Raw genomic sequence first — 26,007 nt, 5'->3', positions numbered from 1 at the left:
ATAGATTGAAAAATGTAGAATGGTTATCTATTTTGCGACTAAGCACAAAATCACTTATCCAGATAAGGTAAATTCGTTTCTTCAAGTAAAGTTTTTAATTGAGAAATGATACACCTAATGGTATCGTATTTGAAGAATAACTGAATGAGTTGGTAAAGTTATCCATAGATAGATCAAGAAGAGAGCAAATGTAATTTTGGAAAATAAATTACTTACAACCCCATTATTATGGGAGGGTTTATTTGAAATCACAAAGTAATGAATCTTAATATTGGAGAAAGAGCAAGTCTTCTCAAGAAATCGAAAACAGAGTAACTTGATATTTCACCGCAACTCACTCCACTCAACTCGTTTAATTTTGAAAATCTACATGATAACGTGAGAACCAATCAAATTATATAGTGAAAAATGCATTATTACAGTCAAATTTTGAGCAAGAACGGATCAAATAATAAAGTTTTATCTGGAAATGTATGAATTGTATTGTATTTAGAATAGTAGCATAATAAGAATGTTTTAATGCATTTTTCAATAATCATTCATATATAACATTAATTATTCCAAGAAACTTATAATAGTTTTTCATGCCAATTCCTGACGAAACTCAAGTCTACACTTTCCCCACTCTACATTTACGGTACCAAGAAAATATCTATGATTTAAGTTTATATTTTTGCAAAATGTATTTGAATTATAAAGCAGTGATACCAAATTCAGATTCATTCACTTCTGGCTCATTAGCCACATATTAAAATCCAGCTTTTTAAAATTTAAGTGGATTCAATTACTTGAATCTTTTATGACAGATGAGTTTAAGTTCAGCAATCAACATACTAATCATAGAAAAATGAAATTCTAAAGCTCATTAGTTGGAGGAATTGCTATTGGAAACTATTCTCTTAATTCTGTATGAAGTGTACATTCAAATAAATATTCAATAAAATCAATAAATTGATAATTTGCAGTACCTACAAAGATCAAACAATTATTGCAATCAATTATTGTACTCCTCAATGCTTCAAATTGCTTTTCCAACAAAATTATACGTAGTAAAGTGATATATAATTTTCTTGAAACTAAAATTTACCAGATAATCGAAAGGATTAGCAGAAATTGAAAATCAGTTAAAACAATTACGTACAATGTAAAAAAAATTACTCTAAGTCGGTGCCAGATCGATAACTTACCAAACTATATGAATGAAGTACTTCAAAAACTTACTATATAATTCAAGAAGTTTGATATCCCAAGCATTTCTGTCATAAATAATCTTGAATCATACCATTCGAAATCAAGAATCACATAAATTATGTATCCAAGCATAGAAAAAATATATAATATTTTATGCTCTTTACTTGTCACATTTAAGTTACATAGATGATACGTAAGTTTATAGCATAGAAACAAGAACACTTAGATTACCAAATAATGCGTTTACAAATTCGTACCCACAAAGGATAATACAAATGTATGGTTTGGCTCATTCACACATGAGTATGATACATGATTTCAAACACTTATCGTACTGTTGATATACCGGTACGTTATTCATTTTAGTGTATTGTTATTCGAAGAATTTAAAAAAATATCAACCAACTGATGAATCATATTTTATTATGATTAATGTTATGTTTCAGCACAAACCGCAACAGAAAAAATGATTATTAGAGCTCCCCATTTGAAAATTATTAGATAGATTCTTAGATAGTACTACTAATTGCACGTTATTACTCCAAGTGGATTCATATTAAAAAATATACACATACAAAACAACAAAACCTTTGTCTTTCAAGATGAGCGCAATGAGAAAAACATGAATGATTGATGATATTTTTAAATAGTACTGATAGTTTCAACAGAAAGTTATTTTCTTCATCTTCTAACATTACCAGCTAAAGAATTATAACAACCGATGACAATGATTATTTTCAACATCATCGTCCAAAGACTTACATCAACCATAGATAGATGATACTTGTAGCAAATCCTGTTCGTCTTTTAACAGACACCATCTTTGATAGAATCGCTTCCGCCTTTATTTTCTTCATCTTTTAACATCATCGTCCAAAGACTTACATCAACCATAGACAAATGATACTTCCAGTAAATCCAGACACCATCTTTGATAGAATCACTTCCTCAACTTGCAGCTTTTGACTCTAGACTTTGGTGGCGGTTCGCGTGGTGGGGGCGGCAGCATTCTGGTTCATCTCTGCGAGCGGCTTGGGAGCGGCGCCGCCTCCCGACCTTCCCCTGCCGCCCCGCCTCCCGCGGCTCTTCTTGGCCGTGCCACCCCCTTGGCCGCCGCCTCCCGACCCTCGCTGCTCCCGCTTATCGGCGGCGCCAACTCCGTTCACATCGTACACCGACTCCAAGCCGTTGTTGGCGGTCGACGATACTGAGCCCTGGCCCTGAAAACCAATTCAATTCAAATCCTACTTTTTTACAAATGGCAAGGAAAGATTTACAGTAGAACCTCTATAATCCGTAGTTGACGGGACCAAAAGTTTACTACGAATTATAGAGGGTATGAATTGTAGAGGCTATGGAGGAGGCTAATCATGGAGGTTGAAGAAGAAAACGTTGAACTATTTATTTACTGAGCAAAGAGCAATCACGAATGATATTTAAATGAAAATGATATAGAAACATCAAAACATGAAAATTTCATAAAATCAATGATGATATTTAATCGCTCTGAAAACTGAACAGACTTTAGAGCAATTGGTATGGACTAGGCATATTAATCATAACAAGTCCCGGTTACATAAAAGTCTGTTGAATTTTAACGGCGATTAAATGTCACAATAAACTATCAGAGAATTTAATGTAAACAATGGTGACATTTAATCGCTATCAAAACCGAACATACATTAGAGCAATTGGTGTGGATTAAGCATATTAATCAACAATGCCCGGTTACACAAGAGTCTATTGAATGTCACGGTAAACAATCGGATAATTTAATATATGACAAAGGTGTCATTTAATCGCTATCAAAACTAGAAAGACTCTAGAGCAATCGGTGTGGATTGGGCATATTAATCATAGAAAGGACCAGTTACAAAAAGTCTATTGAATGTCATGGTAAAATCACACTAACGCGACTCAAGTCGAGAAGTGACTGCAACTCTAGTCCCTTCGCGACACAGCATGTGTTTTCAAATGGTGACACTCAGATCAGTCGATTCTACTGAGTCGAGCGGCTCAGGTCGAGAATAGACTTGAGCAGCGTAGTACCATGTATGTTTAATGAAAGTGAGGTTAGAAATTGTACTTTGAAAAGAAGGTTCATGGTTAAAGCTAAGAGTAGGATCATTTTCTTTCTTGTTGCTTCTTTTTTGTTTCATCATTTTAGATGAGAAAATAATAAGAATTAGATAAGACAATATATTAATGATAATTATTATTACATTTTGAGGTGAAATCGAGTAGCATGGAACTGAAGTAGTGACAATGAGCAAGAAAGTCGTAACTTCGAGAGACTAGAGTATCCTAGACTGGAGTCGTACGATTTGTGTCGATTTATTGTATGTTTCTCTAATGTGAATTGTGACTTGGCTATATGTAACTTATATGTTCAACTGGCCCAATAAAAACTTGAAACTTGAAACTTGAAGTGTAGTTGAGCCTTTATCGCTATCAAAACTGAACAGACTTTAGAGAAATTGGTGTGAACTAGGCATATTAATCATAAAAGGACGGTTACACAAAAGTCTATTGAATGTCACGGTAAAGAATGGTGACATTGTGCTGACCTGAGTGGGCGGTGCCGAGTTCTGCGAGTTGCTGATGCTGGGCAGCATCTTGTTCGGCTTGATGCGCGCCGTCTGCGCGCCCGGCGCCGCGTGCAGAATGCGCAACACGTTACCGACGGCCTTGGTGCGCCCCTCGCGGAACACCATGCGCTGGTTGGCCTTCAGGTACTCGGGATGCTTGATGAAGCGGAAGTGCACCACCGCCTTGTCGCCTGTGCGCAGGCACTCCTCTGACATCGTCAGGATCGACGCTGTTTGTCTGATACTGCCACAATGCACTAAAACCACATCACATTTATTCACTCACACTTCATTAACTTCATTTTTCACTAAAATATTATGCTATTTATCTTATCTATTTATATTACCAAACAGTGATTGATAATAGTCAACAGAGTTGATTATTACATGGATTTTGCATTGTACTGTATGTTTTCTATTATGGTTTTTATCTCTGTATACCTTTTATTCATCATAATGTAATTATTTCATCCTTTTTATCTGATAGGCTACTGTAGCCGAAAACATGTATCTTATTTCATGTTATAATTGATTTTGCTTGGTTTATTTATAGCCTTACTCCTCTCAGTATGTTTATTTGTTTTATTAGGAGTAAGTACACCGCAGTCGGGCTTATGCCTAGGGTTGTCCACTTCTATTTCAAATTTTTATATTTTTCTTTGTTATTTTGTATTTTGTTCGTGAAATAAATGAATTGATTGATTGATATTATTGCCTCATCACGGATATAACATCACTAACTTATTTATAGGTCCCGCTAAACTGTAAGTAATTTGCATTGTGAAAACCTCAGATTTATCGTTAGTACATTATAAAACCTCTTACATACATCAGGATAATAGGGATTTCTATGAAACAAGAGAAAAATATTTTTCTGTTCAGAAGAAAATTACAGACTGCTTTGTACAGTAGAATTTCCTATGATCGTGCTTAAAAGTTGTGAATTGTCATTTCCATTTTCGTACGTGGTCATTATGACCTATGTTTGTTTATTAATACTTTATTTTGATATTTAAAAGTTGAGTTTTAGATAAGATTCAGATACAAATATCTATGTTAAATGTATTTCCTAAATAACCTTTATTAAAAGTGCATTTCCTATACAAAAACTATGTTTTTTTATTTTTCCTCGGTATAAATTAAGATTTTGAAACCTCTTTTATAGTGTCACTCTGATACTACTTCATTAAACGTGTGGTCCCTTAAATGGCTTTATAACTTAGTTCCAATGTAATTATATATTCATAGAATATGAATGACAGGCAATGATTTTTTTTTAATTATTCAGATGGGAAGAAATATGATGTTGCATTTATTCAAATGCTAATGAATATTACATCAACGAAAATCCAAATTATTCACAAAATATCATCATTATTCAATTTTAATCAGTATTTTGATATGGCTACATGAATTTTTAATTAAAGAGATTCACTAGTACCCTTATTATATTTTATATCAAACACGACTTGATAATTCCATCATCGCCGAAACTAGTCGTGTTTGATTAAAATATAATTGGTACACTATTAAAATATAAATTGGTATAGAATATATACACTATTGATTCTCTGTAACTAATTATTCAAATTGATAATCTATTTATAAAGAATGAATTGCTACTAGTTATTTTAATAGAAAAATATGAATAAAAATGTTTTTATTCCGTCACAGCATGAAAATGGACAACATATATGTCAAAATTCAAAATGTCAAAAAGTTTTTGGCAGCCTCGATCGACGAAGTAACATGTCCATCCGAAACATGGGAGTGGCTCGAGAAAAATCTTGTCCGAGCTGGGATTCAAACCCGGTCTCTGAATTATAACGCGAGCATCTAATCCACTCGTTTACGGCCACTCCATAAAAAACAGAAATAAAATTCACAATACAATGTAATTATGCATTACCTTTCTTCTAGGTATATCAAAGGTAACGCCAGAAAAGCAATATAAAGAAATACTGTGCATAATACTATGTAAAATACAGTAGCCTACGTGCGAATAATACAATTTAAATTATAAGAGTTTAAACAATTCGTATAAATACGATAATACTTTGTACATTTTAATACAATTGAGACAATTTTTTTAAACAATCGTTTGTGGAAAATGTTATAAAGTTACTCTTAAGTCAGCTTATAGAATGTTTAAAAAACATATATTTTTAAAAACTATATTTTAAAAAACGAAAATGAACATACCCATTGCTTGATAGCGCGTACTAATAGTGGTTGGATGATGCAGTACAAGAATTTCGCCTTCAAACTCCCAGCATGCAGTCGGGTTTAACGATGGAGAGACCATCACCATGCCTTTTCTGATCTGTGATCGCTTGATCTGAGAAACAACATTTTTATTTTATATAGAAAATTCAAATAGCACGAAAGTTCTAATATTGGGAATAATTACTGAGAGAAAACTGGATGATAGATTTTTTCTTATAATTCAACTTCTCTAACCTACGACCTGTTAAGGAATATTTGGCTAATTTGCACAAATTCAAATTAATGGTACTGTGTGCCATGTTGAGAAATGAGAGCTACCTGCTCTACTTGACCTACAAACCTGTTATTGTGATATATGTTACCGTATATCACCATTTGTCTTAAAATTAAATTTAACATTTAATGTTTGTGTCCACGTATTACTTGTATTACTTACACGTATTAAATGTTACGTATTACCTGTAATCAAAATAGTAATTATTAACCAACTAATTATTAAAATCTCCTAGAGGAAATTTTTTGTATTTGGTCTGTTCCTTGTATCTTATCACATGAAATATCAATAATTGATATTTTATCTGATGTGAGGCAGATAAATAGCTAGGCTTATTTATGGACAGGTATAGGTATGTTTAATAAGTATAGATAATATAATTATATTATATGGTATAGTTAATAGATGAATAAGTTGATATGGATAATATGTATGTAATGAGCGATAATATGTGTCATCAGATTTGATAAATAAATAGAACAATAAGTGGTAGGTGCATTTTTCAATGAGAATTTCACATCATAATTGTAGGATGCAATGAATTTGATGAAAATATTCGCAAAATCCAACCTTTTTTAATGCAAAAGACGCCGTCTGTCCTCCTCGCACCTCCCTGACTGCCATTCGTTTCCGATGTATACTTTTGACGGCAATGGGCACAAAATGGCCGAGCGGGTCTGGACCCAGCATCAACATATCGTTTAATCTGATCACGCCCTTCAGTGTCGTGCCCGAAACTACGGTCCCTACACCCTGCAAAATATTACATAATGATATCAATGCACGAATAATACGGTACTTCAATTAAAACGAAATGAATGGTTGGAGAAAATAGTCATTATAATGTATCATTAGCAAATCACAATTCTAGGAATCATGTGCGGAACATTCATAATAGATACAGTTGGCTAAGAAAGTAACCAACACAATTTTCATTTTCATTAAATTGTTAATATTAATTCTTATATTATATCAAGTATATTGTGTGAATATGGAAATAAATTTGATTTGATTTTGAATTAATTTAATACGATATTGAAGAGAGGATGAGAAACTAGTAAGTCTCTACAGCAAACATTGCAAGATAACACTTACCGGAACAGAGTAGGTGTCATCGATTTGGAATTCGGCAGGCTCATTGTCGCTGGAAGCCATCCGCGTCGTTAACAAGTTCAGAAACATTTTCAACAGATCTAGATTTTCACCATTCACGTTGGACACTTGAAATATCGGACATAACCTGAAACAGTAGCCAGATAAAGGTATAAAAATCATGATGTTAACAAAAGAGGTCCATCATAAAAATTTATACAATCGACCTAATAAAGATACGACAGTCTGTGGAGGTTCTGTTTAGTTTCATTGAAAGTTATTTTTAGTTGATAAAATCAGAACTGAACGAACGCATTTCAAGACCTAGTAAACGATTCAAAATAATTTCAGATGAATAAGAATAAGAATAAGAATGATTTTTATTCCTTTAGTGCATACAAACAATGCTATCGGAAACGTCAAAATATACATTATAAATACATCATAATAAAATAACAGAATTATAGAATAAAAGTTTCATTCCATTCAGGACACAAACAATGCTATTGGAAACCTCTATTCAAGGTTTCCTCTATATAATTATGTCAATAAAACAATAATATCAAGAATAAAATAATCCAACGTACATAATGTATCATTTTAATATAAACACATAAAAATATAAAATACTACAGAGTACTATCACCTATGTTTTCCAAAAAATGATTCTCTACTGGCAGCTGGAGGAAATCAGAAAGCGAGTATAGTGGGAACTGTAAGAGAAGGTTTTCAAGTTTTTGTCGGAATACTGTTAAAGGCAAGTTTCTGGCTGAGTCTGGCAGAATATCAAAAAGTTTCAAGGATACATGATTAGGACTAGTTAATACTTTTTTCAGTCTTGTGTAAGGTACATCTATTTTTGTCTTATTTCGTGTATTATGGCTGTGGATGTCAACTCTGCATCTATATGATCCTATATCCTTCTTTACTTGAAGTAGGAGTTTGAAAGCTACCATACTGTAATCTGTCATAACTTTTTCCTTTATAAATAATGGCCTGCAATGCTCCAAATACGCTGCACCTGATATAATTCTTATAGCTTTTTTCTGTAGTAAGAACACTCTTTGCACATCCGGGGCACAACCCCACAAGACCAATCCGTACATAAAGACACTCTGAAAAAAAGCGAAATAGCACATTCTTAAATAGTGTGCGGGTACACAATCCCTGAGCCTTCGAAGAAGGTATATAACCCTACTAAGTTTGGAGCAGACACTTTCTATATGAGGTATCCATGTGAGTTTATAATCTAGTGTAATGCCAAGAAGCTTAGCACTTTTTGCACTCTGACTGATTTGTCTCAAACCAAGCACTAGCTTCTGGGTCATGGTTGTATTCAAAAATAGACGGTTTGCCCTAAACCAGGCTTCTGCCTCGCCCTGACATCTGGACATCTTTTGTTCAAGAGCACTGAGATCCACATCAGCAGTAACTAATGTAGAATCATCAGCATAGCATACCACCTTGGATCGAATGCTAAACCCAATATCGTTCATCATAACCAGAAAAAGTAGAGGCCCAAGAATGGACCCCTGAGGAACGCCATGTGGTACAGCAATTGGCTTGGAAAACTCTGAGGTAACACATACTGTCTGGATACGACCCTGTAAATAAGATTCTAATAGTTTAAGAGCATTGTTTTGGATACCAAGAAATTCTAATTTACTTAATAAAATGTTGTGATCCACCACATCAAATCCTTTAGTCAAATCCAAAAGAACCAATCCTGTGTGCTTCTTATCATTAAAACCATTCTCAATGTCAGCCACAATGGTACTAACAGCATCAATAGTTGACCTACCTTTCCTAAATCCGTACTGAGTTTCACTGAACAAACTATTTGATTCAAAGAATTCAAATAGTTGTGAGGCAATAATGTATTCAAATATCTTACTAAAGATGGGTGGTACCGATATTGGCCTAAGGTTTTCTGGTGATTCTTTGTCCCCCCTCTTGTATATGGGCACTGTTCTAGAATGCTTGAGTGATGATGGAAAAACTGATTCTCTGATACAGGCATTAAAACAAGATGTTAATGGCTGTAAAATAAATTCAATGACTTGTTTATGAAGGAGCTGGAAAGGGAATAAATATCTTTGCTAGTGGAGGACTTCATTCTAGAAACTATGTAAGAGACTTGATCACATGATACTTCTTTTAATACAAATACAGCCTGCGTTTTTGGGGAAGATACCGGAAGCTCCTCAGCAGAAACAGCTGAAGGTTCAATCACTTTATGAATTTCTGCTACAGCACTGATAAAGTATTGGTTGAACTCTTCAGAGGATACAGTTGTAACAGTTACTTACGTAACGTAAAACGTTGACAGATGAAATATAACACTGAAACTAGTTGTTATAGTTTGTATTTTTAATATATTATTTTATCAATCTCAAAAAAAGGGTACTATAATTATATTTTAGAAATATAATATCTATTATCTATTGAAATCAAGAGAAAATTAAAGTAACTCAATTAATGTAGACTATTAATTTTTCCTACAATTACCTTGAAAAGTGGCCATTGCTGCACTGATTACATAACGCAAAAAATCACTTTTCCGCTCTAGTGCGGGAATAGTTATTTGTGCAACTAGTGCGCAAAGTGACAGTTTGCTGCACCGAAAGAAACGTTTACGCCCGAGCCGTAGGCGAGGGCGGAATGGGTTCTTGAGTGCAGCAGAGGAACTTTGCTCACGTATTTCACATTAAACTTTTCCTACAGTTACCATTGAATATGAAAAATGAATAATTATGGGTAAAATGATGGCTGAAATCCATCAAATGTTTGTGTGTGTGATGCTGTTATTAATAACAATCTTAATTCATTTAAAAATTGATAATCCAATTGAAGTTGAAAATTCTCAGCCAAAATTCTCATTTTTATTCATTAAAGAATCAGAAAAAATACAGATAGAACAAAAAATTCACATTCAACATACACGCCAGCAGCTTGTTGGCTGAACCGAGCTGCAAAATGGCTGAACACAACAAGATGGCTGAACCGACAATCGCGCGACCTAGCGGGAAGAATCGTACCTAAGTTTGTTTCATCCAGCTAAAAATTACTGAAACACGATTCAGAAATTTAGACTTTTGCTCAAATTACCGAGAAAAATGCTCAATGTAAACTGAGAAATATTTATAAAAATAACATAGACAACAGTGAATATTTATTGTAGTATTGTTATGTTTTTTATTATTTCTATTTATATGAATATCGAACGGTAATCATTTAACCTCAAAATTCGAATTTTATAATGTATATTTGCTACTTTTCTCATTTCTTGCAGTTGAAATAATAATAATTATCATTGATAATTATTATCAATAGAAAAGAACTATTATTGATTATTAAATGATGAGAATTCGTAAATGATGATTATTTAATTATGATTTAGATGAGCATTATTCTTGTTTTGGATTTCTAGATTGGGATTTTATCATAAATGTAGGGTAGCCATTGAAATGATTCTCATCTAAATCTAACCACAGTCATTGTTACCAACTTAATTTTTGTTTTCGTGCACTAATCCTCCATTTAACCCACCAACTATTTTGTGTTGCCATGTTGCAAATCTGGAGTGCAGAAAAGATTTTTCCCGCACTAGAGCGGAAAAGTGAATCTTTGCGTTCTGTAATCAGTGCAGGAATCGTCACTTTTAAAGGTAACTGTGGGAAAAAATTTTTCCTGCACTCCAGATTTGCAACATGGCAACGCAAAATAGTAGGTTATATGGAGCACCAGTGCAGCAAAATCAAAATTAAGTTGGTAACTGTGACTGGTGCACGTTATAAGAAACTTGAAGGGGTGGACAACACTGGATGACAGCAGTTGACAGCACACAGCCCCCCCCCCCGCCATTCAAACACACATACTACATTCTATTTTATTTATTAATAATAAAATTACACAGATATACATTTGATGCATTCAGGAAATTTTACCCATAATTACCCACTTTTCATATTCAATGGTAACTGTAGGAAAAACTTAATGTGAAATACGTGCGCAAAGTTCCTCTGCTGCACTCAAGAAACCATTCCGCCCTCGCCTACGGCTCGGGCGTAAACATTTCTTTCGGTGCAGCAAACTGTCACTTTGCGCACTAGTTGCACAAATAACTATATTGAAATCAAGAAGAAGAGAAGTTTTGAACTTATTCTATTCTCATTTATTAGTTCCATTCTTAGTCTATTTCTCATTCCTTACTCAGTCAGTTTGAAAATAATTCAATTAAAGACGTTTAGACGAACGCCTTTCCACTTTCCCGAATATTGTATTTATTCATCACCAAATGAAGTGAAAAGATAGAATTACTTTATTACCTTTCGGAGACAAAATTGGTAGCGCTAATAACGACATCGTCCTTGGTTTTAACCATGACAGGAACTTTGCGACAGCCATGCGATTTCAATATCCTTGTGAGCAGACGCAGAGTGTCTTGCAGCACGTTCGGAGGGCACATGTCTATTTTGGTGACCACCACGAATACTGGAACTGACAGTGCCAACGCTAACCCCAGATGTTCTTTGGTCATTCCAACTACACCCGCATTGGCTCCAATCTACAAATCAATAAGAAATACTTGCTTAAAAAGTAGCAAAATTAATTCATTTACTTATAACTATAGTATTTTATTTACTATTAATGTTTTACTTATAAGATTATTTTGTATCTTTTACATTTATTGTTGAGTTTTTTATAATAGGCTTAAACCTGGAAAACATTGTCATTTGACACATTATCAAATAAATCAATAAAATAATGACTATGATATTATTTATTACTCAATTATTTCACTACAATGTGATGTAATGTATCATTGTACGACTATTTCGTTTATTCACAATAAATAAGTTATCCATTTTGTGTCCGTCATAAAATTGATAATTTGAATAATACTTGACTTATGTGAAAGAAAATTATTTATCTAAAACTGTTAATATTGGTCAAACAAAATAGTCACTATTTCAAATTCTAGAAACAAATTCAGAGGCGTGAAGTTGAAAAAAGATAGAAGAAAGGAATATATAAAGTTGATAAGAAGATAAAGGAATGAAATATATTAAACAATAACTTGGGAATTTTGGTAATGGATTAAAACATGATTCAGAGAGAAGAGAAAACTGAAATGTTTAATGTGTCACGCTCAATTTTTGGAAGATGAAGGAATACAACATAGCTAACACATACATTTCTCTATTATTGAGAAAGCCATGGAAAAATTGAAACAACGTACCCCAAATCGTTGGTTTGTTTTCATCGATAAAACAAAATTAGTTCATTTGGAAAATCTAAATTTAATTTGGAGCCTTCTTATTCATAAAATTACGAAAACTTTTGCAAATTTCAAATTGAATCAATGAGAAAACTGGATAAAAAGACACTGACCATTAGCATGCCGAAGTCTGGCGCATGTCCAGTCATTCCAAATACTGTTGTTTTCAGATAACGCTCGTGGCCGGCTAAATCTATGAACGTTATTACTTTCGACGATTTCTCGCAAATTTTCACCCAGTCCAGTGACCCATGTTCAGGCTTATTGACAACGTTACCTTAAAAGAAAAAGTGTTTTTAATGGAAAGCACTGTACTGGAAGGCTGATTCCCACATATATCAGAATTTAAAGAAATGATTGGTGAAATTTCAATCAGCCGCCATTTTTATACAAGTATCACAGAACATTTTTGTCGATGCCATCTTTCTTGTTTCAAAAATGCCTTTAAAATGATGTACCACACAATGGGTGTTTACATTTAAAATATTCGAGCTACAACCCCTAAGTCAACCCCATATGAGGGGTAGAAATTCAATTGTACGTCAAAAGGTAGAGTATTTGACCAATAACTTATCCTGAAAGTTACAGTATTATATCAAAATCAAAATTTATTGCCATAAAAAACAAACAACAACAGTCTCCAATTTATTGAAGGGTTCCCATACATATGACTCACTCTGTATCAAGATTTCATAAGAATATTATATTTTATGATGATATTATACAGAGTGGGTGAAAAGTCCGAGAACGGCTTAATATCTCATACACAAAGGTAATTTGACGGTGGGTGTCATTGGGGATCCTACTAAAATTGAAAATTCTACTTTACTATGACTTCAAAAATCTGGTCCGCCATATTGAATGCAACTTTGTTTTTTTAAATAGGAAGGTGGTCATGCGATACATGATTTCGAAACGAAAAATGAGTTGTGGAAGCCACACATCGATATCTCAAACCGTTTAGAAGATATTCACATTATTAATCAATACTATTCAAAGCAGAAAAGAGAGAAAAAAGTCCGAAAACGGCTTAATATATCATACACAAAGGTAATTTGATGGTGGGTGTGATCGGAGATCCTACTCAAATTGAAAATACTACTTTACTATGACTTCAAAAATCTGGTCCGCCATCTTGGATCCGCCATATTGAATGCAACTTTGTTTTATTAAATAGGAAGGTTGTCATGCGATACATGATTTCGAAACGAAATTTTAGGAAAAAATGAATTGTGGAAGCCGCACATCGATAACTCAAACCGTTTAGATCGATATCTCAAACCATATTATCAATCAATATCACTTATGTAATTCATTGCAGATTTGCAAGGTATTGATTAATAATGTGAATATCTTCTAAATGGTTTGAGATATTGATGTACGGTTTTCGCCATTCATTTTGTCTTGAAATTCCGCATTGAATTCATGTATCGTATGACAACCTTCCTATTTAAAAAAATGAAGTTGTATTCAATATGGCGGATCCAAGATGGCGGACCAGATTTTTGAAGTCATAGTGTAAAATAGTATTTTTAATTTGAGTAGGATCTCCGATCACACCCACCATCAAATTACCTATGTGTATGATATATTAAGCCGTTCTCGGACTTTTTTCTCTTTTCTGCTTTGTATAGTATTGATTAATAATGTGAATATCTTCTAAACGGTTTGAGATATCGATGTGTGGCTTCTACAATTAATTTTTTCCTGAAATTTCGTTTCGAAATCATGTATCGCATGACCACCTTCCTATTTAAAAAAAACAAAGTTGCATTCAATATGGCGTATCCAAGATGGCGGACCAGATTTTTGAAGTCATAGTAAAGTAGTATTTCCATTTTAGTAGGATCCTCAATCACATCCACCGTCAAATTACCTTTGTGTATGAGATATTACGCCGTTCTCGGACTTTTCACCCACCCTGTATAGGACTAGTCTCACTTATGCAATTTATCCAAATACTTTAAATACACTGTCTTGTAAAAATTAAATGTTGCAAAAAATTTTACAACACATCCAATTACAATGAGAATGAGACTTATAAAATTAATCCACTACTATCGAATAGCATGTAATAATACTGTTTTCGAAATAGTATTATAGAGTACTGTGAATGTTATAGAAGTATTAAGTTATCAAAATATTGTAATAAGAATATCAAGTTGAATCTTACCAACGCTATCAAATCCGAGGATGTCATTTCCTACAGAACTTGTTCTTCCAGATTCCATTTCGTGTTTGTGTCTGAACAGTTTTTGCCTGGCATGTCCCCTGCCATTGTCCAACTCTCCGTGAGTCAGCACTCCAAGCAGAGTTGACTTTCCTGCATCCACGTTACCAACTACTGCAACCCTGTATAACATTAATTAAAAATAATGAATACATTTTTGAAAAACCACAGGAAAATTGACTCTCCTGTATCTTAGGCTGTGATGCATATTTCCACTTCTAAATTGCTCAATATCATTCTTTACCTATAAATACGCATTCTAGCTTATAATAGAGAGTATTTCTAAACAATAAAATTTGAATTGAACATTAATACATTTGAGATGCGACTGCATGCTTTGGAAGATTTTTAGTTTTCCATTCCCTCTTTTGTGAATCCCCTCCAAATGTACTCTATCAAATTCATTAAATTTTCTTGAAATATATTCAGTCAAAATTTATTCTGTTTCACTCTTATAATGATTTATAATATTACTAGTATTACCTACTATAAAACTAGTAATTTTCTTGATACAATATCCTCTCTTATTATTTTATTGGTAGTGTAAATATTGCATTTTATAAATTATTGTCTTGGTGAAATAAAAACCTATTCTTTTTTAATGTATAAAATTAATAATATAATTCAATATTCAACCGACATAATATAAGAGTTGATAATTACTGAGATGCTGATTAATTAAAGCCAGTAGGCTAAATCCACTCATAAATTGAATCTCGCCGTTGCTAAGGTAAGCTTAACCATTTTGATAGCCTAGACATTTGATATTTTCGTCGATTTTGCTATTTCTTATTGTTTAGAAGATGACGTTACAAATCTAGTGAACATAAGAATATCCTATACGAACAGTATTAATTCTGTGCTTATAGCATAGAATAACTATCAGAGTATTGGGGAAACATATTTATATTTTTGTCGTATCGATTATTGTCAAGTGCATTTGTCATTGTCATGTAAAAAATAAAGAGAAAAAACAACCAATGTACTGTATTGTGTAATACATGTTCAATGACAATAATAACAAACATCCAAAACCACCTCTCCTTTGAAGATGTATTATTGAAATACAAAACCATAAAATAATACCAAGAGAGCTTCATCGGCTGAGAACAGGAAATATGTCAATATTGTGTGGAACAAAATATATTAAGTCTTTGACTCTAGATAAAGTGAAATAGGGCCTATGTGTAAGGTCAAATACTTTAGGATTAGGATGAGTCCTCCATTCTTGACATTTCTTGCATAAATGTTTTTATTGTAAAAGACTTTCATCAATTAACGATTATTTATGAAAATCAGCATTGAGTTTCGTTAATATGAGATCAATGTACCTGATTTCCAAGAAATCTTGTTGCACAACTCGCCTCCTGACCAAGTATTGGCCTATCAAGCCGTGGTCGACCTTCCGCTGCCTCAACAGCACACAGTCGGCCTCCAGTGTTGTGGCCAGTGACTGCAGAGTGGCTACCGAAGCTTCATATTCATCCTCCTTCAATCCGCTCTCGCCATCATCTTGAATAAAAATCAATCAATCAATCAAGTTTTATTGAACAAAATATTTACATTGGAGATCCCACTAAACCCGAAGGTTTTTCATTAGGTGCCTATAGTATATATATATATATAAGTATACCTATATATATATATATATAAGTATACCTATATATAGTATACCTGAGTATACATAATAAATTATAGAATCGTACATTGCAAAGAAATAAAGAGGAAGAGAAAAGAAATTGTTGCATGCAAAGGGAAGTTGGGAAGTAAGAAGAGGATGTAAAGGAAGGAAGGTGTTGAGGAAAGTAAACTTATCCAGGAACAAGAATAATAGAATTTAAGAAAAAAAATTAGATAAACTACTCAAGTAGAAGAAAAATATCAAGTAAATCAAATCTTAATCACGAACAATAAGTATTCACTATTTATGAAAACAAAATTTATAATAAACATACATGGGGAAAAAATTGAGAAATGAAAGTAAAATTTCAAGAAATAATTATAGGTGGTCGCTCTGGCTGGCGGCAGTGACTCAATAAAATTAATGTACCAGCAAAACAGACAACTTTGTAGAAATTATCCATTCATTGAATCCCAATTACAATGAATATTTTCATCACAATAATGGATAAACAACACATTGAAAACTTTTCTGAAATTCTTCAATGGATGAATTTATTCACTTACTGTGACTCCGATATCTTTCGGCAGGTCCGCCATCTTCATGGTTGTCATAGGCATATTGGCATGTTTTTTACTGATAGCGTCAAATTTTTGCTTTTAGGGGAATTTATCATGGAATTTTATGTTAGTTGAACTTTTTACTTTTATAATATTTGGTTCAAAATTTTGCAGAACAAACGCAATATTTAACGAAGATGAATTACTGCGTTTATTATTAATTTATTCAATAATGCACAATGACACCCAAGGAGTATCGTAATAGGCTTTTGCTTAATCCTGCTTCTTCAATGAATTTGAATTGAATTGAGTTTATTTCGCCAAATTATACATGATTATAATATTTAAAAAGGGCACAAAATGCAAGCAGCACAACGTAACAATTGTGTAAAATAAAACTTAAGACATCATGACCTAAGGAGTAATACAATAATTCTATACAATAATTATATTAAATTATAATCGTGATACATCTTATAAGAATAATAAAGGTTGATATCTATTAATAGTGTTATAAATAGAGAGCTTTAGACCATTATAGTTTATCCTTAGATCTGAGAAAATTGCACTGCTAGCAAATCTGAACCCTAATAGTGAAATAATAATTGCCCACATAGGCCTAATGGGCCTGTTCGTGGGTCAATGAGTTCAGAACTGTATAACATTTATTATTCTACTGATAGTATTTTATGTTATTTAATAATAAAGACACACACACACACACACACACACACACACACACACACACACACACACACACACACACATCCAGACACGTTGAATACGGAGCAATCACAATGGCATGGGATATATCCATGAGAAAAGGGTCTTCACTTGACAGTCTGTTGACAAAGAGAGAAAGGGGGAAAGAAAGAGGAAATTAGGTAGGCCAATTTAGTGTTGGTAGGCAGATTGTAGCAGCCGCTCACATTGATCTACATCCATAGTCTTCAGCCAGTTTGAGACGATTTTTTTGTATTTGGATATTTTATATATGCCCGGCTGACTAATTTCATGAGGAATATTATTCATAATAGTGGGACACAGAAATGATATATTCCTGTCGCAAACTGAGCGAAAGTTACGCGGGAGACCCGAGTGATGAAATCGCGCATGCCTAGTAAAATGAGGGTGATTGGACTCTGAATTGAAGTATATTTTATTCTTAAACATGTACAAAAGAACTGCCAAAGAGTTGCCTAATTCTGAAAACATCAAAAGTCAGGAACAACTGATCAGATGGAAATCTTCTGCAAAGGCCAAGGCCAGCTTTTATAATTGTTTTCTGGGTGACTGATAATTCATCTAGTAAGGTTTTGGGCGCACCTCCCCATAAAACAATACCATAGGACAAGACAGACTGGACATATGCAAAATAAACGGTTCTCAGGTGATTTATACTTAAGATTCCCCTCAGCTGGCTGAACACATAAATCATCTTCCTCAACCTACTATTGAGATATCTAACATGAGTGCTCCATGTCAGTCGACTATCTATGCATATACCTAGGTATTTGTAATCATACACGGTTTCTATCACATCACAGCTGCAATCGTCACACCAATCAGCACCGCATGCATGAAGCCTCAGTTTAATGTTGGTAGGAGGAGCACGGCTGTCACGTAGAAATATAGGCAAACATTTGGTCTTTTCAGTGTTCATACTGAGTATATTTGTATTGAACCAACTTTTCAATTGCCTCAGCTTACTTGAAGCAATTCTGTAGACATGCTCCCAGCTGTCCCCCTCAAAATAGATTGCGGTGTCGTCAGCAAAAAGCATCATTTCCCAGACATATTTTCCTGAATGATATTATTGATGTAAACCAGGAATAGAATCGGACCAAGGGTGCTACCTTGGACCACACCATATCTAATGTCTTGTACGTTGCTTTCTACTTCTCCAATGGATACCAATTGGCGGCGGTTCGACAGAAAACTTTTGACCCAATCATGTGCTACACCAGTAATTCCTATGGCCGTTAGTTTATTTATCAGCAAATCATGATCAATAGAGTCAAATGCCTTTGCCAGGTCAATAAATAGTAATAGGATATATTTGTTATTATTTATGCCCTGTCTCAAATAATCACTGAGCTGGAAGAAACAGTTGGAAGAGTTGCGGTCATCCCTAAACCCAAATTGGTTATCTATTAGTATGTTATTATTCTTCAGATATTTGATGAATTGCTTCTTGAAACATTTTTCGATAACCTTAGAAATGAAGCTGAGAAGGCTGATTGGTCTGAAATTATTCAAATCGTCTTTGGCACCAGATTTATAGAGTGGAATGACTTTTGCTAGCTTGAGAACGTCTGGAAATGTACCCGTAGTGAAGCTTCTATTAATAATGTGTCGGAGGGGAACTATAATAGAGTTAATATTGTTTTTCAAAAGACTTGCTGGTATACCATCGCAGCCGGGTGAAGAACCACCACGCAGCTCTGTAATGCAATTTTCCACATCCAACTCACTTACTTGTTGCAAGACAAAAACCGAGTTGATTGGCGGGTAGTTCATATGAAGTAGGTTATTATTTTGGTTTTCATTTTTTATAACATTTGCAAGAGCTTCTCCAACTTTAGAAAAAATATATTGAATTTATTAGTTATGTCAAAGGTGGTAGAACAACTCTCTGTCTGGGGGTTCCGGTTAGCAAAATTACCATTTAGAAATTTTTAATTGGGAATGAGTTATTTTGAGGATTAATACCCGATATCTCATTAATAGTTCTCCAAAATGATATGGGTTTAGTAGCGGATAGTAATTTTTGCCTGTAGTAGCTATTTTTGGTATTTTTTAATGATCTGTTCAAGGTTTTTCTATAGTTATTATAGTATAATTTTAATTGCAAATTAAATGGTTGTCTGATAACAAGCTTACTCAATTTATTTCTTTTTTTAATGGAGTTAACAAGCGAATCGGTGATCCAGGGTTTTATTTTTTTAGATTTAACGGTTTTTGATTTGTGAGTAGTACAACTATCTTGTACTTCTTTGATTTTTCTAATAAGGATTCAGTACATTGATTGACGCTTTCTATTGTGGTTATATCATCCCAGTTTTGTCGTGAAACAGTCTCTGATAATTTCAAGTAGTCAATGGAAGCATAGAGAGGTGCAGGTCTCATGTTGGGTGAGTAGTTCTTATTTTTAATTAGTATTGATGTCGCATAATGGTCGGTAATGTCACAACGGAGAACAGCTGGACGGAGGGCCTCCACATCAACGTGCTTGACAAAAATATGGTCAATGCAGGTCGAAGTGAAGGCCGTCCGCCTTGTAGGAACGTTAACACAAGAAACAAAACCGGCCTCATAAAGCGCATCTAGGTATCTATTACTGATATTGTTTATTTGATTTAAGAGGATATTACAATTGATATCACCGGCTATAATCTCGATGGTGTCGTTAAAACTATTTCTCCTATCATCATACCTATCTTCAAGTCCACCGATAAAATTTGACAAGTCCAGGCCCTGACAGCGATAAACACACAAAACTCCAAACTTCTGCCCATCTCTATAGCAATCCAAATCTAAACAATTTACTCCTCCAATATTAATCTCTTTACAGGACGCATTAAGTTCAGATCTTACATAAATCAATACTCCATCATTCTGATTGAATTTTTTTTTTATATTTGTAACATTTTATTGTGTTTTATTTGTTTAAAATTCTTTGTAATTTTGTTGTGTCTTGTTATGTGTGTTTTTAATAAAATAAATTAATAATTTAACAGATGTACGGAAACGACAGTATTCCTCTAAATGTGTTATGTTCTCATCAAGACTCAACCAGGTTTCTGTCAGTATAACTATATCAAATTTGTGTTTAAGGCATTCCAAAAGAATGATAAAATCATCAAAATTTTTCCGATAACTCCTAATATTTAAATGTATAATACTTAAAGCATTCATGCCATTCTCTCTCAAATAGTCAGCATACACACCACATTCATCAAACTCCTCACATCCAACGTGTCTGTAATCACTCAATTCATCTAACACATTCATTCAGTTACTTGCTCAAATGGAAGTCGAGGTTGAGCCAGTAGACTCCGGCTAGTAGCCTGATAATTATATCAATACTAATAATGATAATAGTAAACAAAACTACACAATGTAAATGCAGTGAAATTATAGGAGAATAGCCTACATGACAATAATTACCAGTCCAAGAGTTATTCAGTGAAATCAATAAACCCAAACTAAAAAAAATAATTGTTTGAATTATCAAAGAATAAAAATAAAATGATTTTTTTAAAATAATATACAGTGCTTAAAATTCAGCTCATAAAAATAATAATAAAATTTGAATATTGAAAATGATAAATAATAAAATATTGAAAAAATGATATCATTCCTTTTCTAGAGAAAATAAAATAATACAAAAGAAAATATTTCCAAGAAAACAATATTCTATGTTCAAATGTTCAGATCCGAAGATTTAATATTTATTTACTCAAACGTAATCCCAATAGGATAGTTGTAGAAAATTCGAATAAGAGAATAAAAAGATTGAAATAAAAGAGATGAGTTATTATCGATAACATAATAATACTATATACTGGTATTCAATTAGTATAATCAGAGCATCGTCACAGAAGGTGTATATTTTCTTTGATCAATTATTGAATGTGACAATAATCTCTTACTACAGATCAAATAAAATAATTTTCTGGATAATCTAAGAATATCAAATGGTATTGTAAATAATTACAAGAGCAAAAATACAGAGCTTCTAAAGTGTTCAGCTCCGTTATTTATTTAATTACCCTAAAGTAATCCTGAAAGAGCTCCTAATATTTTTATAGGAAGAAAACGATAGATATAATAACGATAAATAAACATGATAGCATTATGCTAGTATTACTAGTTCAGTGATAGTTAAATAAATTAATAAAAGCGTTGAGCCAAACTCCAAATAGATAAAATAATTTCCTAAATTATATCAAAATGAACAAAAGTAAACTTGAAAAGAGAAATATTCCTAGCTCAATATTATTCTGCTCAAATAACTATTTTTTCATTTGTTGACTCAAAAATAATCGTGATGGAGAAATTTCAGAATGTTAAAAGAAGAAAATAAGTAAAGAAAATATAGATAATAGTGTTGAAAAATAATAGTATTCTTGTTGAAATAAATCCATATCAAACAATAAGCACACTAAAGATGATGATGATGATCTTTCTTTTCCACTAAAATGCAATGAATCCAAAACCAAAATTAACCTGACTAATTTACTAGCTAAAAATGAAATATTACAAAGGATAATAATTAGAAAAAAAAATCTATGCTCAGTTTATGTTTCATATTCAGCTTGTTGGTTTTTTACCCCTATTCAAAAGTTTTTAAGTCCTCATCACTGGCAACCCTCTTTGCTGGTGAGTCCTGGGTTTGACGTATGAGGATTTTTCCATCCTTCACCCACACGAACTTCAATTTGCCCTCCCTCTTTAGAAATCTCGCCTTCCCTAACAACATTTTATTCGCCGTTGTTAAGTGTTCATTTATATAGAAATTACCACGAGGCAGTCTAGCATTCAAGTCCGTGGTCACCAGGTTATTCCTTGTTTTTTTAGCAGCCAGTAACCAGTTCAATTTACATTTTCGAGTGGTGAATTTACAGATTATTGGTTCAATCTTACCCTTTGCTGTCGGGACTCGATGTGCAATTGATATATCATCGTCTCTGAATGGAACGTTGATGACCGTCGCAATACACTTCAAAATCTCGTACACATATTCATTAGCTGTGGTTGGAACACCGGAAATTTCCAGATTATCAATGCGCGATCTCTGTTGAAGCTCCTCAATCTCTCTTCGACGCAATTGATTTTCACGACTCAAAAATTCACACTCTTTTTTTAATTTTTTGTTATCAGCTTGCAGTGCTTTAATAGAGTCATCGTTTTTTTTTCACTATCGTCGTTAAGGAGACAAGTTCCTCACTAAAGGCCGCAAATTTGGCGTCAATAAATTCCTTCAGAGAGGTAACTATGCGTTGTTCAAGATTCCCCTCATTGGCATCACTTGTTTGCGAAACACAACGATCACACTTCCATGGTTTTTTCTTATCCAGTTTACGAAAGTTTTTCATTGTTTTAATGCGCGTGCACGTCGGATGATAAATATTCTCACAAACGGAGCACTCGATGCAATCTTTCGGATCTACTTCGATTTCACATTCATCACACTTATTACTCATTTTCAACTAAAAGTTAAAGAATTCTAGAAGGTTAGTTGAAACGTTGTTATAATACAGTTAATGCCGGAGTCTACTTGGACGGCTATCAAGCTGATAACGGTAGCGATAGAACCATCCGTTCACGACGACTGCTCGAATAGAGCTCAATATAGTAGGCCTATAAATTCAAATTTCAGAGTAAATTCCACATACCTCACCACTAATCTCAAATTTAAAAATAATTCTATAAAACAAAACTACACCAATTCTGAAGTTTGAATTTTGATCTTTCAAGTTATCCCTTCGTCTTCATTATAGATTTGAAATGTAGTTTGTCATAGCTTCAAAATTAAATAGGAAATAACAATTGTAATTTTACTAGGCTACTTAATCCTAAAACAGAAACACAACCTTTCTGGACACACAACCTTTCACAACATTCTGGAGGAATGTAAAGCCTGAGCATGGATGATATTGAATTCACTTAGCTTGAGGTTCAAAGATTCACCGTACGAAAAATTATTTGCATCAACATAAAAACTTATAGGTACAGCCACAGAATAGACAATCTTCCGTTTACTTCATAGAATAAACAATATGATCCCGTTTTCTCTAGTACAGCATAAACTCATAGGTACTTTCTTATCATTCTACTTTCGTTTCTTAGTAAGTAAAAATATTATTTTCAATTGATTAAGAACAATTTTAAAGTATGATATTACGGCACAACTTTCAAGGAATTGTAAACTAACTTACCATCACCAGCGCCCACATCAAATATGGTTTCTCCTCTTCCATCCTCTAATCTCTGTTTCATTCTCCTTTGCAGCAAATCATATTGCTCCTCGGACGGGCTCACTAAACAATTCTGAAAAATAATAATTAAGTTGTACAAGTGTGTAAATAATTTATATAGAATGCAGTATGTTGAATAACTATAATTTTTTAATTTGGTTCTTGCTTTGAAAAATTTTAAATTTATTAAAACCAATTCAAATAACTGATTAGCTCAGAAGATGGTCTAGTAATATACAAAACAATATTCTTGAGACAGAATATGATCTTTCACAAAGATTAAAAACAAATTACAATGTAAAAATTGGGCTAGGAATAAAGAATTCTCAAGGAATTTATAATTGGTATTATACAATGATTCAAGTCTTCTACAGGGAAAATGAAACAGATTAATATGATATGTGATTTAAAATAGAAAATTGAAATCAATCCTTTCAAATAGAAGAAAGACTATGTTAATGAAAAAATGATGAAGTATTACGTCATCTGGAGTAATAAGACTACAAAAATGATGTAATCAAACGTTCTAGTAATGTAATAATTACACTTTCAATGAAAAGTATTCGAGAAACATAAATATAGCCTACTCTACAGTATTTATCAATTTCAAGTAAGGTATGATAAGATAGTGGCGAGGGGGAGTGAAATAGAACCACTGAGATGAAATTAAATTAACAGTTTTCAACAAATAACTAATATCAAAATTTACATTATATCAGTGAATTGGACACAAGTATTGGATAAATATAAAATAAGAAACGTTTTAAAGCTTTTTTGTGACTCAGGAGAGCTAAATTTTCAATTTATAAGTTATTTTGCTTATTTTATTTTGTTTTACTTTTCTTAACATTATTTTTATAAAATAGGATAGTAAAAATTTCAATCAGTTTAATCACTGTGATTTAATAACGTATGTTTGATTTCAAGTGTCAAGATTGGTATTATTTTTATAGATAAAGGTCTCATAGAAACCAATTACATATAAAATTACTAAGAAATAAATATAAAATTTATAATTAGCTAGTCAGTCTTAAAAAACAGATCTAATGCTACGATTAATAAAATAAGTACTATTTTCTTTTCATATAATTATATAAGTTTATGTGAAACTAGTGCCGTGCTTTAGCTAAATTATTTGAGAAGCAATATTGCACATAAGTTTCGATCATATTATTATCAAATGCAAATACATTCCTAGCTATGATTAAATAGTAGGCCTATTTGAAATGGTTTGAGTAAACTAATAGGTTGTATAATTATAATAAAATTAATGTCCTAGCTAAGTACCATGGAAACAAGTAGTAGTCTACTTATTGTACTTACCTTTCCTCTGATGCTTGAATAATCCTCAGTACTGGCTGGAGAGTCAATATTGGCTACAAATATCTTGGAAGGAGATAATGGAGATTTTTTAGGTGATTGATCAACAAAACTAGCCATGATCTTCACAAATTTAAATGATTATAAACTCCTGATAAAGCCGATAGTCTTTACTCTTCAATACAATTCCTCATAGCTTAACACCAAACCGTTCGTTATCAATTGATTATAAGACCTTCTGCAACAGAAAAATAGAAGTGTCACTAAAATTTAAAGAATCTGTAGCAATATGGAACAGTATACAACTAATAAACACACTGAAAGTAAACTGTTTACATAAACAAAGTGAAGCACATACCAACATAGATACAGAGGATAATTCAATGTCACGCATTAAAATTGAAACTTTGACAACATACCAAATATTTAAAGCAGCAAATACACAGTTAAAATGAATTAAATCAATTCTCAATAAGTAAATAAATAATTTTTAACTTTACCATATGAAACCGAAATCAATTGTCTGCTGAACTCTCACATCCATTTTGTTACGACACGATTGCCAAAGTGTCATCAGAATCATATGTTCCAGGGGTGATAATAAACTATTTATAATAAAATATATTCAATTTTGCAAGGAA

The 26,007-nt window shown here is 32.9% G+C and overlaps 3 protein-coding genes across 5 annotated transcripts in view; 1 reads left to right on the top strand and 2 right to left on the bottom strand.

The window, feature by feature from the left end:
* Positions 1 to 1,339: 1,339 nt before the first annotated feature.
* LOC111047548 (GTP-binding protein 1) lies at positions 1,340 to 25,953 on the bottom strand. 3 transcript variants are annotated; one of them, XM_039436336.1, is made up of 12 exons: positions 25,867 to 25,953; positions 25,370 to 25,604; positions 24,008 to 24,119; positions 16,214 to 16,394; positions 14,826 to 15,004; positions 12,766 to 12,929; positions 11,700 to 11,938; positions 7,375 to 7,519; positions 6,850 to 7,032; positions 5,982 to 6,117; positions 3,759 to 4,036; positions 1,340 to 2,411 (listed from the first exon to the last, which is right to left on the bottom strand). In XM_039436336.1, exons 2-12 carry the CDS (start codon positions 25,484 to 25,486, stop codon positions 2,160 to 2,162), a joined length of 1,986 nt encoding a protein of 661 aa, XP_039292270.1. In that variant the 5' UTR covers positions 25,487 to 25,604; positions 25,867 to 25,953; the 3' UTR covers positions 1,340 to 2,159. The 3 variants fall into 3 exon arrangements, with proteins under 3 accessions (XP_039292270.1, XP_039292271.1, XP_039292272.1); XM_039436337.1 differs by having other exon boundaries at positions 25,786 to 25,913; XM_039436338.1 differs by having other exon boundaries at positions 25,725 to 25,912.
* LOC120353277 lies at positions 19,777 to 21,320 on the bottom strand. The gene is made up of 2 exons (XM_039436349.1): positions 20,797 to 21,320; positions 19,777 to 20,691 (listed from the first exon to the last, which is right to left on the bottom strand). Exons 1-2 carry the CDS (start codon positions 21,075 to 21,077, stop codon positions 20,001 to 20,003), a joined length of 972 nt encoding a protein of 323 aa, XP_039292283.1. The 5' UTR covers positions 21,078 to 21,320; the 3' UTR covers positions 19,777 to 20,000.
* The window catches only part of LOC111047695 (acylamino-acid-releasing enzyme), a 33,952-nt gene continuing 28,768 nt past the window's right edge, over positions 20,824 to 26,007 (top strand). The window contains exon 1 of the mRNA XM_039436341.1: positions 20,824 to 20,868. Within this exon, the coding sequence (XP_039292275.1) occupies positions 20,839 to 20,868 (30 nt within the window). The 5' untranslated portion in view covers positions 20,824 to 20,838. The remainder of the gene's footprint in view (positions 20,869 to 26,007) is intronic.

This window comes from Nilaparvata lugens, chromosome 10 (assembly GCF_014356525.2).
Source record: "Nilaparvata lugens isolate BPH chromosome 10, ASM1435652v1, whole genome shotgun sequence".
In the NCBI taxonomy this organism is placed as follows: domain Eukaryota; kingdom Metazoa; phylum Arthropoda; class Insecta; order Hemiptera; family Delphacidae; genus Nilaparvata; species Nilaparvata lugens.
The sequence above is the reverse complement of the archived record's forward strand: the minus strand, read 5'-3'. Positions and strand labels throughout refer to the sequence as shown.

Bases quoted from the DNA above. Each gene is read 5' to 3' on its own strand.
- LOC120353277 (XM_039436349.1), bottom strand. From the start codon at position 21,077: ATGAATGTGTTAGATGAATTGAGTGATTACAGACACGTTGGATGTGAG. The intron at 20,692-20,796 runs ATTATTAATTTA...TATAAAAAAAAA, and splicing joins CGTTTCCGTACATCTGTTAA to ATTCAATCAGAATGATGGAG.
- LOC111047548 (XM_039436336.1), bottom strand. From the start codon at position 25,486: ATGGCTAGTTTTGTTGATCAATCACCTAAAAAATCTCCATTATCTCCT. The intron at 7,520-11,699 runs GTAATAAAGTAA...CTACTGTTTCAG, and splicing joins ACCAATTTTGTCTCCGAAAG to GTTATGTCCGATATTTCAAG. The intron at 2,412-3,758 runs GTCAGCACAATG...ATTGGTTTTCAG, and splicing joins ACTCGGCACCGCCCACTCAG to GGCCAGGGCTCAGTATCGTC.